The 17,526-nt window shown below is 42.7% G+C and overlaps 1 protein-coding gene across 1 annotated transcript; it reads right to left on the reverse strand.

Annotated features, from left to right (window-relative positions):
• Positions 1-613: 613 nt before the first annotated feature.
• Positions 614-17,186, reverse strand: C2H1orf185 (chromosome 2 C1orf185 homolog). Its single transcript, XM_037202811.1, has 5 exons — positions 17,050-17,186; positions 14,617-14,722; positions 10,035-10,170; positions 5,819-5,855; positions 614-1,135 (listed from the first exon to the last, which is right to left on the reverse strand). The coding sequence occupies exons 1-5, from the start codon at positions 17,051-17,053 to the stop codon at positions 750-752; spliced, it is 669 nt and encodes a 222-aa protein (XP_037058706.1). The 5' UTR covers positions 17,054-17,186; the 3' UTR covers positions 614-749.
• Positions 17,187-17,526: the final 340 nt, after the last annotated feature.

Raw genomic sequence — 17,526 nt, forward strand, 5'->3', positions numbered from 1 at the left:
GTTTGAAATGAAATCAACCCCTCAGGAAGGAAATGCTGTATATGAAGCTGTGTACGATATAACAAAGATGCTTAGAAGTATTTTAGTAAACTATGAAGATGCCGCAAGGTTTTAAGAAGAGGCTGTGGTAACTTTTTTTTTTTTTTTTGTCTCAAAAGATGACTTTGGTCATTGTATAAAGAGTGAACTGTTAAAGAAGAAGCACAGATGATGAGGAGACTTGTGGTAATCTAGGCAAATGGACGACATCGATGAGGGTAGCAGCAGATGATGCAGAAAGAAAAGAATAAATTGGTGTCCCTGAAGGTAGAGACGTACTGATTCTGAATCCTCAAGTGAATTCTGGATGTATATGTCTATTGCATGCTGTCCTTGCATGAAGTTCTCAAGTCAAAATATCAAGCAAGGATACAAGTGGGCTGGAGAGATGGCTCAGTGGTTAAGAGCACTGGCTGCTCTTCCAGAGGACCCAGGTCAAGTCCCAGCACCCAGATGGTGGCTCACAACTGTCTGTAACTCCAGTTCCAGGGGATGACACCCTCACACAGACATACATTCAGGCAAAACACAAATGCACACAAAATAATAATAAATAATTAAAAATAAAAACCAGTAAGGGCTAGAATCACTTTATGGTAAAGAACAAGAAAAGCAAAATTAGTAAGGACATGGTAGGAGGCTCAGAAGTTCACAATTCAGATTCAACTTCCCCTGATTTCACTGGATACCAGGTTCCAAAAGAGAAAAAGTCATTCAATATCATACTGAAGGCTGCGGATGCCGACCTCTGCATTTGTTTGTGTAAACATTTCCTTAATGCTGTCATCTTTTTGATTGCTACAAAATGTCACATTCATTGTGTTTCCAGGCCATTCTTCTAATGAAATGGTTGACAGGTATGCCAACACCTTTTCTGCCAGAGGTTCCCCAAGTAAAGGCTCTGGGGGATGCTTGGCTCCTAGAGAATCGTCGGAAAACCAGTCATCAGCTGCTTCCACACTTTGGCTGCAATAAGAACTAGTGACTGACGTTGACAAGCTCAGTGTCACACTGCTGCCATTTGCTCCTGAGGTCATCTCAGGCAACTCACGGTCAGTGGGGTCTGGAAGGCAGACTTCATCTTCAGAGTTGACGGCTGTTTAAAAAAAAAAAAGCCTACTATTACATATTGACAAGTCAAGTCACCTTTTCTTTCTTTCTTCTTCTTCTTTTTTTTAATACAGGGTTTCCTCTGTGTAGCCCCAAAACTCGCTCTATAGACCAGACTGGCCTCAAACTCAGAGACTGCCTCTGCTTCTCGGGATCCGGGATTAAAGGTGTGGACCACCATGCCCGGCTTTTTCAAAATGACTATGTATTTATCTATTTATTTATTTGTTTTGGTTTTTTTGAGACAGGGTTTCACTGTGAAGCTCTGGCTGTCCTGTAACTAGCTCTGTAAACCAGGCTGGCCTCAAACTCAGAGATCCACCTGCCAAGTGCTGGGATTATAGGTGTGCACCACAATGCCCAACAGACAAGTCTTAATTAAGAGTATTTTTAGGGCTATCATGGGTAAGACAATGCTAGAAGGGAAAACACCAAGTTGCTATCATCTGTACAATATTAAATATATGATATTTAAGTATTCTAATCCAGGAAAATATTCTAATTAGGTCGGAAACCTCAGTTCTACAGTGTACCTTTAAAAAGTTTCTTAGAGCCAGGAGGTGGTAGCACACACCTTTAATCCCAGTACTTGGGAGTCAGCGGAGGTGGATCTCCAAGTCTGAGGATAGTCTGGTCTACAGAGTGAGTTCCAGGACAGCCAGAGCTGTTATACAGAGAAACCCTGTCATGAAAAACCAAAAACCAAACCAAAACAAAACAAAAAAACCCACAACCAATCAAAACTCAGCGTTGTGGGGCACAGTCCCAATGGATACATCTATAGAACACTCCAAGACCTAAGGCTCAGGGAACATTGTGGAAAAGGGAGTGAAAAAACGACAAAACCCAGAGGATCTGGGGGTTTGCTGTGACAGTGTGTCTGAAGCTGCACCCATGAAGTCTCACCAACATGATGGCCCAAGCATGAGCTGAACATGGATGACACCTATGGGCATGTCAAAGTGGATGGGAACAGCCCCCAAGGCCTCAACTCTACAGGAAGAACTACAGGAAGCCGAGGGAAGCTGGGTGCAGGAGAGATGTTCTTCCCCGGGAAGAGCACACCAGTTGGTTGTCCAATATCAGATGGTCAGTCCTGGAAACACAAGTAATGCTACAGGGACTGAACAGGTTGTGCTTAGGAACATATATGGATTTCCATATAAATATTTGCAGACAATAACAATGAAAAAAGAGGAGGTCATGGATTTGAAGGAAATTGGGGAGAGGTCCATGGGAGAATTTGCAGAGAGGAAAGGGAAAGGAGAAATGTAATTATAATTTTTTTTTAAAAGGTGTCTCGGGCCTGGAGAAATGGCTCAGTAGTTAAGAACACACATTGCTCTTGGGGAGGACTTAAGTTAGTTTCCCAGCACTCTAGTCATGTGGCTTACATCCACCTGTAACTCAAGCTCTAGGAGATCTGACACCTTCTTCTTCTGGACTCCATGGGTGACTAAACTCACTTACACCCTCCCAGCCCCACCATTAAATTTTTTTTTTTTTCAGATAGGGTTTCTCTATGTAGTTTTGAGTGGCTTACTGGCCTTTAACTATTTAGACCATGCTGGCCTCTAACTCAGAGAGATCATCTTTTCTCTTCCTCCCAAGGTGCTAGGGTTAAAGGCATGCACCATCATGTCTGCCTTAATCTTTTTTTTTTTTAACTTTTATTCTTTGTGGATTTCACATCATGTATTTCAGTCCCACTTATCTCCCTGTCCCCTTGCATCCGCCCTCTTGCAATGCCCACCCCCCAACAAAACCAAATTTAAAGGAAAAACAAAATCCAAGCAATACAAAGAAACAGAACAAAAATAAAAACAAAAACAAACAACACACAACAAAGAAGAATCTTGTCGTGGAAGCTGTGGTGTGGTCTCTTGAGACACAGTTCACCCTTGAGTCTGTTCGTCTTTGCTGGCAAGTGTTCATTACCACTAGTCATTGGTCTGGCTCGAGGCCTCTGGTTTCTGCTACACTACCGTTCATGGGCTCTCCCTGGGCTTCCTCTTGGATATTCTGTTGTGGTCCTGTGTCGTGGAGATCCTGCTATTTTTGTATCTGTAGGTTTGTCTTAACAGTTCATAGATCTGGTGGATGTTGGGGTGGGCCAGCTCGTAGTCCTGGTTCCGGGTCTGGGTGGTAGCTGGGTTGGTCTGCTCGCTAGCTTTTCCTCGTCATCACTACCTGGATAAGCTCTTTCTTCAGCGCCACCTTGGCTAGCTCACCCAATGCAGCCTACAGCAAGGAGGGGCAGAGGAGTTCTCCTGTTCTGGGGTCCTTACTTCTGGGTTCCCCACATTCACATCACCAGAGCCGGCTCTACTGTTTTGTCCAGGCAAGGTGCAGGACCCTCTACCCCGATTGCTGTAGGGAGTATGGAGGGGCCTGGGGTCAGCTCTCCTGCTCTTACGCCCTCGGGGCTGGCTCACCTGTGACCCCGACAACAGGGTCAGCTCTAGTGTGCTGCCCAGGCAGAAATCAGAGGCTGCTTTCTCTGCAACCCGGTGAGAGTCAGGGCTAGCTCTCCTACTCTTGTGACCCCAGGGTCACCTCTCTCACTTGCCACAGGAGGTAATGGCTGGGTGGGGAGGGCGTCTTTCCCTCACCCATGCTACCACATGGGAGATTGGGGGAGGGGGCGGGGTCAGCTCTCCTATTCTCATGCCCTCAGGGTCGGCTCACCTGTGTCCCCGACCACAGGGTCAACTCTAGTGTGCTTCCCAGGTGAGGTGCACACCCATAGTGAGGGGTGGGGCCATCTTTCCCAAATACAGGGGCAAGCTGTCCCCTGAGGGGTAGGGACAGCTTACCTGCTGCAGTATCCAGCAAGGGTCAGGGCCAGCCATCCCAGGGCCAGTGAAGGGCAGGGATGGCTCAGCACAGCATGGTTCCAATGACCTCCATGCTAACACAGTCAGTCCGTGGACATCACTACAGTTGCAGCAGGACCATGGACCCAGACATGGCCCTGAGCAGCAGCTCTGCCTCAGATGCCACCACGGCCCAGCAGCCCCATGGCCCTCGGGCATCAACATGGTCCCAGGTTGCTGGCCAGACCCCGGGCATCTGCAGAGGCCTTGGTGTCAACTGGAGCCATGGACACCACCCCAGATCCTGGCCTCCCCAGATCCATGGACCCAGACATGGCCCTAGGCAGTGGCCTGTGCCCAGACATCTCCATGGCTCCAGGTGGCAGCACCATAATTTTTTTTAAGCTTAATTTTTTTCTTAATGATTTATAGTTGAATATTGCATTATTTTTTTTATATCAATGAGTGGGATTATAAATAAAAAAAGCCATTTGGTCCACAGTGAGTGGTAAGAATCCATGCATGGAGGCATTTCTTCTTTTTAAATTTTCCTTCTTCCTTCCATCCTTCTTTCCTTCCTTCCTGTCCTTATTTGTTTATTTGCTTGTTTATGTATGTATGTATGTATGTATCTTGAGACAGAGTCTCTCTATATAGGTGTGGCTGTCCCAGAACACACTGTAGATCAGGCTGGCCTTGAACTGATAGAGATCCTCCTGCCTCTGCCTCCTGCGTCCTAGGATTAAAGGAATGTGCTACCAAGACCAGCTTTGAATTAAAAGAAGAAATATTTATTTTGTTTTATGTGTGTGAGTCTTGGTGTTCTTGGAGGTCAGAAGAGGGTGGCAGATCTCTTGGGGCTGGAGTTATGGAAGGTTGTGAGCTGCCATGTAGGTGATGGGAATCAAACCCTGGTCCTCTAAAAGAGTAGCTGATTCTCTTAACTGCTGAGCCATTTCTCCAGCCCCAGCAGGTATTTCTATAGAGCTTTATGGTCTACAAAGCATCTTTTCATCCCAGATCTTACTTATTATCTGAACAATTCTTCAGGGAGTTATTGTTGGTGCCACTTCACAAACGAGCAAACCGTGACACAGAGAAACCACCCACCATCAATTAGACACAAGGTGGATGTCAACCTAGATATTAAGTTGCGTGCTTTTCCTAGACTCCACAGTGGACACTTTAAAATGTTTGTGGCTGGGAGTGTTGGTGCGATCCCTGCCCTTGGGAGGCCAAGGCAGATCAGGGTTAGAGACCATTGCTCCAGGCCAGCTAGTGGTAAGTAGGGAGATTCTGTCCCCAAACAAAACAAACAAAGCCAAAAAGAAAAACAACATTAAAAAAAAAAAACACAAGTAAAACCCCCCAAAACCCAAAAGTTAAGTTTTAGAAAATATCACAAAATTCCTAAAATACATTTTATAAGACTTTACATGTTAACCTTTTAACATATTTTTTTCACATTAAATTCAAAATTGTTTAAAATATATTCTATATTCATTCCTAAAATTACATAGGACAAGTTTTGAGATATAAAGACATGGCATAAACATCTAAATACCCAAAGTTTTTGTCCCATACCCTGACTCATTTCAACCCTCAGCTTTACTGCATGGTCACCATTATGCCTTTGAATTCAAATAAGAAAAAAATTTTTTCACATTTTAAGACAGGATACTACATTTTCTTTTCTTAAAAAGATATGCCAATTCACATACTAGTAGATTGATATTTCTTTTGAATTTTCATGGAACATAAATAAGATTTAGGATAGCCTCTTGATTCTTTAAGATTTAAGAAAATATTTGCCACACAAATACTTCTAACAATTTCTTGAAAATAAAAAGTACCTTTTATTTGTGTTGTTTCCCTTTCTCTTTTCTCCGCCTACAAAAAAGTCATTTGCATTTTTAAAAACGAAGGAAATTTGTATAGCTTCTATAATATATTTATATATTTATATTAGTAAGAGATGCAATATTACAAATTTTTGATAGAAATGTTTTTTCTACAATATGTTCTTTTTTCCCCAAAAATATTTTAACAGAAAAGAAAACCAGTTATTTGAAAATCTGGAGAGATGGCTTGTCGGCTAAGAGCATACACTGTACAGTATTCCTTTTCCACCCCCCGTGACACCTGGTCCACTCTGAGAGACTGCATCGTCCACTCACGTGAGTGAGGCGCCTGCAGGAGCTCTACCTCCTAAGGCTCCTGCCACCTCAGTGCTGTCCCTGGAGGGCCAGTCTTTGAGCTCATGACCATCCGGGAGACGGGCCACCTCTAAATGTTGGGAGCAACTGAACTGCATCTCAATGAAGCTGTTATGTGCAAATCAAAAGTATTCTGAAAATAAAGCTTTTCAAAGAGAAAGCAAATATATTCCTTGAGCTCTATTGTTAGGCTGACTTTTGGAACATTTTATTAACAGTATGACCCAAGAAATAAAAACAGAAATTAAGCAGGGTGGTGGTGGCGGTGGCTCTCGCCTTTAATCCCAGCACATGGGAGGCAGAGGCGGGCAGATCTCTGAGTTGGAGGCCAGTCTGGTCTACAGAGAGAGTTCCAGGACAGCCAGGGCTACACAGGTTCACCACCACCGCCCGGCTCCACAATATATGAAGAACTCTTAATTTCAATGCTAAGAAAATAATCCAATTAGAAAATATAAGAGATTTAAAGACATATTTTTACTAAGAGTATAGATGATAAAGATATGAAAAGATATGCCAAACCACTTACTGGGAAATAAAAATTGAAATATATATATATATATATATATATATATATATATATATATATAATGTTGTCTTATACAGAGAGGAACATGGATCTTGCCTTGGTGTGGACTACTTCTGACTGATCTGGGTGGTGGCTGCTAAAGGCTTGGATGGCTATGGAGACTTTTTTATTCTTATTATATTTGTGTGTGTGTGTGTGTGTGTGTGTGTGTGTGTGTGCGCGCACTCATGTGCTTGCTTCCGTGCAATTGCACACACGTAGAGGTCAGAAGACCTCTTTTCGGACTTGATTCCCTCCTTGCACTGTGTGTATCCTGGGGACAGAACTGAGGTCATCAGACAGGGTTGCAAGCACCTTTACCCACTGAGACATCTTACTGGCTCCAAATTTCTTAGAGTAAGATAATGAAGGGGCTGGGGTGGAGCTAGTGGTGGAACGCTTGCCTAGCATGCACAAGGCACTAGCACTGCGGGTCAGGATTGAACATACACATGCTCATGCATGCACACCTACCCCCACCCCCAACATGGGTTGGTCACCATAGATCACTCCTCTTTTCATTAAATCTTTTTCTGTAGCATGGAGAACTTTACCTTGTTGCTATTCTGTCATCTACATTTATGTAATATTCTGAATTCTTTTGTTGTGGTTTCAACAATGTTCATAGCATCTAAATCAGGGGTAAACCCCATCTCAAGAAACCACTTTGGAGAGATTCTGGGTTTGACGGAGGACTAGACGCTGCTTCAGTGTGATCAAGTGAGGAAGAACTGTGATGTGTAAGCACAGAGAGTATGCCAAAGAACGGAAGCGAGGGAAGAGCTTCACCACAAGAGGTGCTGGGCCAGTGGTGAAGTGTGGAGAACCAGGAGGGGGAGGCATCAACCGGAAGGCCAAGCCCAACACAGCTCCACCTCCAGGCTCCCAGCAGAGGGAGGGGAAGCAGAAGCTTCTTCCAGCAGGTCATCCAGGGGGTCCTGGTGAGAGGCCACTGGCATTCCTCCTCATAGGCTACATTCACAGCTCTCACAAACCTCAAAACCAGTGACTTCTCTTGTGGGATGGGTCAGCAGTGGGAAGGGATTTCCCTGACTCAAAGGGCTGAGGCTGAGTGTCATCTTTAGAGGGGACATACTGTTTAAAACCGAACTACCCTTGGGTCCTGAGAACAGAAGCTAATTATGTCAGCAGCCTGAATTCAATCCGTCGCAGCCCCAGCCTGAGAGACGGCTGTAGGAGGCCACTGTAGAGTGTGGAAGGCACACACTGAGAAGCCCCAAAGGGCAGGTGTCTGGTAGCTCCACCACTGGTCCCTGGGGGCAGATATCGTCAATATAACTTGGAAGTCAGCAGGCAAATCAACTTCTGGAGCCGCCTGTCTGCCGTGAGGTTAACCGCTGTAGAGTCTGTGCACCTTGAAACTCCAGCTTGTGCTTTTCTAGAGGACCCAGGTTCCCAAGTCAAGTGACTCAACAACCACCTGTAACTCCAGCTCCAGAGGATTTGAATCCTCCGGCTAAGACCACACACACATATGTGCCTGCACACAGACAATTAAAAATCAAGATTTATTTTAATTTACAATCTTGTGTATATGTGCCTCTCTGTGTGTGTGCAGTACTCACAGGGGCCAGAAGAGGGCATTGGATCTCTGATCCTCTGCAATAATGTCATGTGCCCCCAGCCATCTCTCCAGCCCTGCTAAGTGGATTTTGAGAAAATGAACACGGGTTTGCCTGTATGGAGCTCAGTGCTATGGATGCTTCCCCTACCTCTGGTGAAACAGGCAGGAAGAAACCACCCAACTGGAACCTTCACCGTCTAGAGGGTATGAATTGGGAACTCTTGGGATGGTGGGAGACTCTGTCCAGCTCACAGACGGAAAAGGCTAAGTGTGTCCAGCAGAGGCCTGTGGTACCCAGAGAAGGAACACTACTGATGTGCAGATGGCCCTGGCTGACATCAGACATTCATACAGTACTGATTCCTTAGCACCAGCATAAATCACGGTCAACAGAGCTCAGATCCACAGTTTAACTGGCCCCAGCCCTAGACACATACTCAACGTCATACGTCCTTGGAGAACTGTGACGACTGTGACTGTGAGCAGTTACTCTGCTTCTCTTCTAATGGTGAATGCTAAAAACACTGACTGCAGCCAGTGCTGATGTGGATGCGTGGTGAAAGAATGGTTCTCCTTCCTGGCCACTGGGCATGCAACATAGACAGAGTTTCTCATAAAACCACACACACAATATGATTAATAACAATTCTCTCTGGTATCTTCCCAAGTGAGTTGAAAAGTCATGCCCATACAAAAGCCTCCACAAAAGTGTTTATAGCACCTTCGCTCATAATGGCCCAAACTTTGAAGCAACCAGGATGTCCTTCTGTGGGTGAAAGGACAAACTAAGCTGATAGTTCATTTTTCTTCTATCTTGATTGTAGTCTATCTAGGTCTGGGATCACTTTTTTTTGTCTGTGTAGGCTCCATGGCAAAACAGTGTTGCCAGATGGTTACTAGACACATGGTTGCTAAGTTCAACTTGAATTCAAGGCAAAGGCTGTGTAACCAAGGCCTGCCATCTTATCTGTCATCAGTCTTTATCTGAGTGCCGTCAGACCATCAATTCCTTTGTTTAGCTCAGCTCTGTCATAGCTTTCCATCTTTACCTTGCCATGCTCTACTTTGTCCTTCTGATGCTGTTTTGACACAGAATATTGTTAATTGTGGTCCTGCTTTTCTCATCAGTACCACACAAGCATCTTGAAAGTAGAGGCAATATCTTAATCTCCCCAGCAGGGGAGGGGCAAGATCTTCAAATATAATATGATATGGATTAGTAGATCTTTACCAAATTGAATTAAATTACACTTAACTGGTTTGGTCGGGCTATCTGGTTATCTGAGCATTTCTTATCTCCAAATTTCTTTTTTTCTTCTAGTCCCAAGAATGTTTTTGCATGCACGCCCCCCCAACAGGCCATTATCTTTGTCCCTCTTCTAAGCCTAGTATGGAGAGTATAGGGTTTTGTTTGTTTGTTTTTTGCTGAAAGGTATATAAAAGCAACTGGAGATAGAATATATTTTCATTTAATTTTTCTGTTCTTTTAAAAACTTTATCACCCTCCAGAATATAAAAGAAAACCAGTTTTCCTATTGTATGAACCTTTGGTTTGGATAACTTAAATTTTAGCTCCATGCTTTTGTATCTTAAACTAAAACATAATAATAGTGGATCTATTAGCCTTCTAATGGAAAGACAAAATGCTGGTAACATGGTCTAGGGATCTCCAAGGAGTCTGTCTTAAAACATGACGCTACCTGTGGTTGAGGTTGGCCAGCATGAAAGTTTCGGGAAATGAAAACACACTGAGAATGAGATTTAATCTTCGGTTTGGATGGTCTTTGCTTCAGCTTTTCATCAGCTAATTTAACTTGGGAACCTTGAAATATTTCCCTGGAAAACATTGTACAGAAAATATTATTAAACAGGAATCAGATTATATGATTATATATGCCAATTGAGATAATCATCTCTAACACTTTTACACAGGAGTTTGAAGTCAGCATGTTGCAGACTTTTAAAAGCAGCCATCCAGCCTCGTGGACTGAGCAGCTACTGGCTTCTTAGACTTTCCTTTGAGAGACAACCATTGTTGGACTAGTCAGACCCTAACCTGTGAGACATTCTAATAAACCACACACACACACACACACACACACACACACACACACACACACATACACACATACACATATACACACATACATATACACACATACATATACACATATATAATGTATATGTATAAAACCATATATATGTACATATAAACAATATATACAATATATATACATTATTATATGGTGTATAATATATAGCATACATATACACATATATATTCATTATATCAGTTCTGTTTCTCTTGATAACCCGGACTACTAACAGTATTTTAAAAAATGATGCCAGAGAATGAACACTATTCAGTGATACAAAGAAAGGAGTCGTCAAGCCACAAAAAGACACAGAGAAGAGCTGGACATAGTGACTCACTGTCTAAGAAAAAGTCTGAGAAGGCTACATTCTGTATGATTTGACATCTGGTTGCAACTCTATGAACTCACTCTGGAAAAGACTGAACTACTGAGACCTGGAAAGACCAGTGATCGCCAGGGGTTAGGGAGGGGGAGGGGCGGATAGATGAAGCACAGAGGAATTTTAGGGCAATGACAAAACTCTGGCTGACACTGTAACTGTATGTGCAAGTCACTCTACATTTGTGAAAACCATGAAATATACATGAAGAGGAAATCTTCATGTCAGATGGATGTTAACAACTCGTTGACATAAGTTCTTCAGTTTTAACTCCCCCCAAACAATAATAATGGGGCCATCTATTTTTCCAGAGGTACTAGAATTTTCCAAGTTAGTTCTAGAGATCATCACATTGGATTCCTTCATAAGACATGAACAATTAAGATCCAGTCACTCATTGAATTCAATCCACTGAACAAGTATTTAACCTATATGTCAGAAATGTTGGATGTTGAATATTTAAGAATGTGCTGGGGGGCCTGTACTAATAAGGAAGATAGACACTACGAGAAGATGAATTATGGCTGTGGGAAGTGCCATTGAGGGAAGTTACCAGGTGCTGTGTGTGAGTTTGTACAAAGGGAATCAACCTGGCTAGGGTGGTCGGTGAAGGGTTTCCCGAGGAAAGGGTGATTGAACTAGGCTGCTAAAGAGTAAGACTAGCGGCTAGGTCAAATCTGGTAGAAAGGGAGAGATGTGGAAGAGATGTTATTCTAGGCAGATGAAATATCAAACACAAAGCTATGAGGGCTGGAGTTCTACCATGAAGGAGAAACACAAAAAACAAGACAGAAAATAGAAGACAGAGTGAGGAGTGTGAAAGGGCAGATCACGTGGGGCCTGAAAAGACAGGCCGCTTGGGTTTCTCCTCAAACCAATGGGAAGTCCTTTGAAAAACAGTGGGCATGGGAGAGAAGAAGCGAGCGATCTGATGAGATCTGCATGTGGGAAACATATGGCTGAAGTGTGGAGAAGACGTGAACTTGACATTGAAGGCAGGGTCAGCTATGAACCCCGGTGCAGCTGTCCCAGTGGAGGATGAGGAAGATGTGGAGGGTACAGCAGTGGCTGACGGAATGAAATGGATGTGAGCCGTTTACAAGGGGAAAAAAATTGAACTTGGTGATAGTTCAAGTGTGTTAGGGTGAGAAACAAGAGAGACCTGTCAGGGGTGTCTTCTGCTTTGAGAAGAAAAGCATCCCTCCTTTGACTCTTGCTACGATGATTTGCATCTGAAATGTCACCCACAAACTCATGCTTTGATGATGCTGCTTGGGGGAGCCTGCGGGGCCTTTAGGAAGTGGAGCTCGACAGCGTTCTACTTTCTGGCCCACAGATGCCACATACTCCTGCATCTCTGAATGCATCTGTGAATCCGTGCCTTTCCCACTGTGGCAGGCTGGACTCTCCTGAAACCACGAGCCAAAATAAGCCGCTCTTCCCTTAAGTTCTTGTGTCAAGTATTTCAGCCACTGCGATACAAAAGCACCTGACACAATTCGATGTGCACCTCCAGCTACTGTCCCCTTTATTAGTTTTCTAAACACACACACACACACACACACACACACACACACACACACACACACACTCCTCTTGAAAGAGACACCTATACTTTTCTCAATTTTCTCACATCTCATTGTCCTCAAGGATCAACTTTGGAACCGATCTTTGCACTAACATTTCATCAAGGTTACCAATGACCTCACCTCCCGAAATCAAAGAGTCACTTTTTTGTCCTCATCATCCTCAGCTTCAGGATTTCAGTATAACTGGATCACATCTCCCTCTTGTAATATTTTTAAATTTCTACTCCCTTGACTATCCACCCTCTGGGTTCTTCTAAGATACTGATTTCCCTCTACTTAGCTGCTAAGTTTCCAAATGCAGGTAGTGTGAAGGGCACAGCCACAGGTCATCTTCCTTCCTTCCTTCCTTCCTTCCTTCCTTCCTTCCTTCCTTCCTTCCTTCCTTCCTTCCTTCCTTCCTTCCTTCCTCCCTCCCTCCTTCCCTCCCTCCCTCCCTCCCTCCCTCCCTCCCTCCCTCCCTCCCTCCCTCCCTCCCTTCCTTCCTTCTTTTTTATGACAGGGTTTCTCTGTGTAACCACCCTGGCTGTCCTGGAACTCGCTCTGTAGACCAGGTTGGCCTCAAACTCACAGAGATCTGCCTGTCTCTGTCTCCCGGGCACTGGTCTAAAGGTGTGCTCCACGGCCCGGCTGCCATAAGTCATTTTTTCATCAACTACTCCCTGGTTTGTCTCATCCAGTTCTATGACTTTGGAATCTCTATACCTAATCTTCCATTGTGGCTTCTCAGTTTCTACCAGCACACCCAATTGCAACACAGCATTCCCATTCCGGACTTTAAATAGGCTTTTAAACTCACGTTGAACACACAACTCCTAGTTTATCACACACACACACACCCCACCGATCCCCTTTATGATAATTTCCCCATCCCAGAAAATGGCAGGACCCACTCAGCTGCCTGAGACAAAATTCCAGGTGTCAGCCTTCACGCTGCCGCCTCACTCTTCTTCCTCACGTCACTCATTCTATCAAGTCCCAACTCCACCTGGGAAACACATCTCAGGCCCAAACCCTTCTTTTGTCTCCTCTAGTCGTATTAGTTCAAAACAGCCTCAGCTCTCATGGATGAAAGCTAGGCTGCTCATTTGCCCACCTACTCTCTCGTTGCTCCAGTCAGTTCCAGGCTATACAGAGGAACGTCATTTGAAAATACAAGCCAGAACTGTCATATCTAGTTATTAAGAATGCATGTTCATTTTTATCAGCAGTCTCTTAAAAAGCAATCATGTGCTGGGCATTGTTGGCACATACCTTTAATCCCAGCACTCGGGAGGTGGAGGCAGGTGGATCTCTGTGAGTTCGAAGCCAGCATAGTCTACATGTGCTATTATGTGCTAAGCCATCTTGTTGGCCCTTAGGAAATTTTGCACAAGGTGTTTTTTAATAAATCTTATTATTTGAACTCAAGTCTCAGATTTAACACAAACTCCTTGTACAGGCCCCCCCTGGCGCACCTTTTATGTTTGCTCATTTATCTGTCTCCTGTCCAGTCTAGGAAACAAAAACCTTTCTGTCTTGTTCACAGTTGTGTCCTGAATTCCAATAACAATGGAAGACAGTTAACAGATATTTCCTTTATTATTTATGTTTTATTGTGCATTCACAAAATATTTGTTGAAACAATGAACAAATGAATACTTTCTGACTTGTGCATGGTACAGAGACAGCTGCTGAGGTAAGATCACTAGGAGAAAATGTGGGAAGACGATCTCACCATTTATATTTTTAAAATACCAGAATGCAAATTCTGAGCTCATTAAATAAGTAGAAACACAAAATTTTAGAGTTGAAAAGAAGAAGGCGTTAAATAATCTTTTGTGTGTTTCTGGAGGGAGAGCATTTTCAGACCACATCAGAGCATTCTGTCAGTTCTCTTGGCTCCTAAAGAAAAGGGGGTCTTGCCCTTCAGTCATGTCCTAACCTCCAAACTGGCAGGGTCTCCCCTAATTTCTAGCTTTAGATTATAATCAGAACCAAGTCTTTCAGTAAGTAAAATAGGACTTGCTAATCCCTCAAATTTTTTTCAGCGCACAAAGATTGCTGTTATATTGCTCCAATCCTTCTATCAGGCTATTTAATGCATGCAGTCTTTTCCAACCACAGGCTCTCCAACCAAACCCCAGACTGTAGAATCAATTCCATCATAATGATTTAAATTTAATAGCTGTGGAAAGAGCCCTTCATTGAGTTTTCAGGTAAACTTTCTAATAAACCTTACCTTCGTTTGCAAATCAGGAACCACAAAGCAGATGCCAAAGCAAAGAAACCAATTCCCAGACTAACGGCACCAGCAGCCAGAAAATAGATTAAGTAATTAATAAAACCTGTACAAATAAATGATAAAAGATCATTTCGTGCACATGTCTCAGTTCATTAGGTAAATAAGTGAGGTGATATTTACAATGATATATAATATATGTTATGTTAAGACTGACCAAGGAATCCGAGAGCCTGAATTCTAGTCCTATACAATCCAAACAAACGGGAGGACCCAGAGTTAGGGAACAGCATGGGATGCATGGGATGGAATTGGGAAAGCATGCAGGGATCTCACTTTAGAGATGGCACAGTCGGAGCCCATGGCACAGAAGTAACTGAGCCAAAGCTAAACAGCAATTGACACAGTGTTCTGATTTTTTCTATTTTCATTGCTAGCAAACATCTCCCAGCATCTCATCAGGTAGCTCACCACCATCTGTAACTCTAGCTACAAAGGGTCCCATGCATCTTGCCTCCAAAGATACCTGTATCACCTGCACATATCCACATCTAGGCGAAAAAAGAAAAACAAACCTTTAAAAATCTTATTTCTTTTATGACTGGGCATAGTGGCACAGGCCTTTAACCCCAGAACCCAGGAGGCAGAGACAGGACAATCTCTGTGAGTTCGAGGCCAGTCTGGTTTACATAGTGAGTTCCAGGGCAGCTAGGGTTATATAGAGAAACCCTGTCTCAATAAAATAAAATAAATAATTTAAATTTTACATGTATTTATTTAGTGATGGGATCTCAAAGAATAAATTAAAATAAAAAATGAAAAGGAAATAGTTTTAATGTGCTGAAATAAAGATAACACTAGAAACTTAAAAAAGAGAGAAAATGGCGAAATGGCCAATAATCATGTAAAAACTTTACTAATTATAAATGTAGTATACATTAAACCACAAATAAAATGCTATGAAGGCTACACCCAATATATAATGTGGAAAATGAAAATGACAAAATTTAAACTGTTGACAAGGGAGCAGGAATCTGAAAGTCTCTTTCACTGACGGAGGGAATACAATTTGGGAGAAGCTCTGGGAAACTGGCTGCATTATTAAGCTGAATAGATGCACACTCTACAATTCAGCAATTCAACCAATGAGAACACACACAACTCAGGTCTACACACATGTTAATGAAATCTGTAGCAGAGTCTTTAGAGCAGGGTGATTTGAGGTAGCCCAACATTTGGGAAATGTGTATTGAGACTTCAGCAAACTCAGCACTCAATACTTAGCAATACATCAAATTTATGATGGCCATTATCTGTGGGTGAACAAGAGAAATACAAACTGACTTTTTAATGTTCCATCCTTCAAATGATACACAGCTAATATGGCAAAAAAAATGTTCATTTAGGAGATTTTGTGGGTCTTTGTTACTGTCCTTTTTTTTCTATTTCATTCTTTTGACTTTTCTCTACTATTTAAACATTGTAAAAAATAGAATGTTCTAAATTTTGAAACAAAAAAGATGGAAAAAGAATATTTACATAAGGAAAAATGTCAATGGCTGTTACTGGGCACAGGCTTCTAGAAACTTTTCTACATTACCACATTCCTTCCCGGGGTAGAGTACTTCCCTAATGTAAGTAAGGTCCTGGGGGTAATACCCAGCAATAGAAAAAACCGAGACTTGGGGAAAGAGGAACAAAATCGACAAGTTTATATTAATCTTATAGCCAAGTGAAAATTTTGAAGCATAAATTAGTATATTAAAAATAAAGAACACAATTACAGACACAGCGGAAGTGGAAATAAGAAAATTGCTATCAATAATGAACACTAATACATTTAAAGATTATTAAAATAATGAATACCTAAAAAAATAAATTTCTAAAAAGTGAATGAAGACGTGAAGAACCTCCTGTGCTGACCACGCTCCAACAGTGAACGTTCCTAAGACCTGCGGGAGTTTCTGATTGAAACGCGGCTAGCACCGGCCCCACAAAGAGACACAGTACGAGAAGGGCGAGGATTCTTTGTATGCTCAGGGAAAGGCGTTATGACCGGAAGCCGAGTGGCTACGATGGACAGACTAAGACTGTTTTCCACAAAAAAAAGGTTAAAACCCCACGGAAGATTGTGCTGAGGCCTGAGTTTGCTGAGCCCGACTGCAGGTCTACGAGGGCACTGGCGAGCAAGAGATGCGAGCATTGTGAACCCGAGGCGAAGAGAAAGTAATTTGGTTCTAAGCTGATTTTGTTAGGAAGACAATAAAATCATGAGCTTTTACTCAAAATAAGAAGAAAGGGGATAAAAAAAAAAAAAGAAAGAAGTAACAGAAAATCCAAGGGAACACAAATTCGTTACATTGAATCAGCAGTTACAAATTTCCCCCAAAGTAATTGGTGGTCCCCAAAAGGTTACAATTTCTACTTGTATACCCATGATGCTAGCATTTCTTATCTTATACAAGTTCTTCCAGAGAACAGAGAGCCATTGCTGGCTGTTCCTCCAAACACATTTTCTTCTTTGTGGGCAAAACGCTAGACTGTCTCAGCTTCCCATACCATCAGATGAAGCAATGTGACAGAGTTCTGACCAATGGAATCTGAGGGCAATGATGTCATAAAAACCTTCTGCAGCTCTTTCTTCCCAACTGTTGGGGACAGAGGTGATCCCCAAGGGAACTGTGGAAGTCACAGGTTGATAGTCCCTCTATCAGCCTGCTGGATCTGATTGACATCATAGAAAATTCATCCTCACAAGATCTCATATTCTTTGCAAGAGCATGTTCTATATTCTCTAATATAGAATAGAAAGAAACACTTGAAAACCGGTAAAACTTGGAAACGATGCATTTTGAAACAACATATGGGCAACAAGAAATCTCAAGGAGACAGAGAAAAAATTTTAATGAG

The sequence above is a fragment of the Peromyscus leucopus genome, chromosome 2 (assembly GCF_004664715.2).
Source record: "Peromyscus leucopus breed LL Stock chromosome 2, UCI_PerLeu_2.1, whole genome shotgun sequence".
Taxonomy (NCBI): Eukaryota; Metazoa; Chordata; class Mammalia; order Rodentia; family Cricetidae; genus Peromyscus; species Peromyscus leucopus.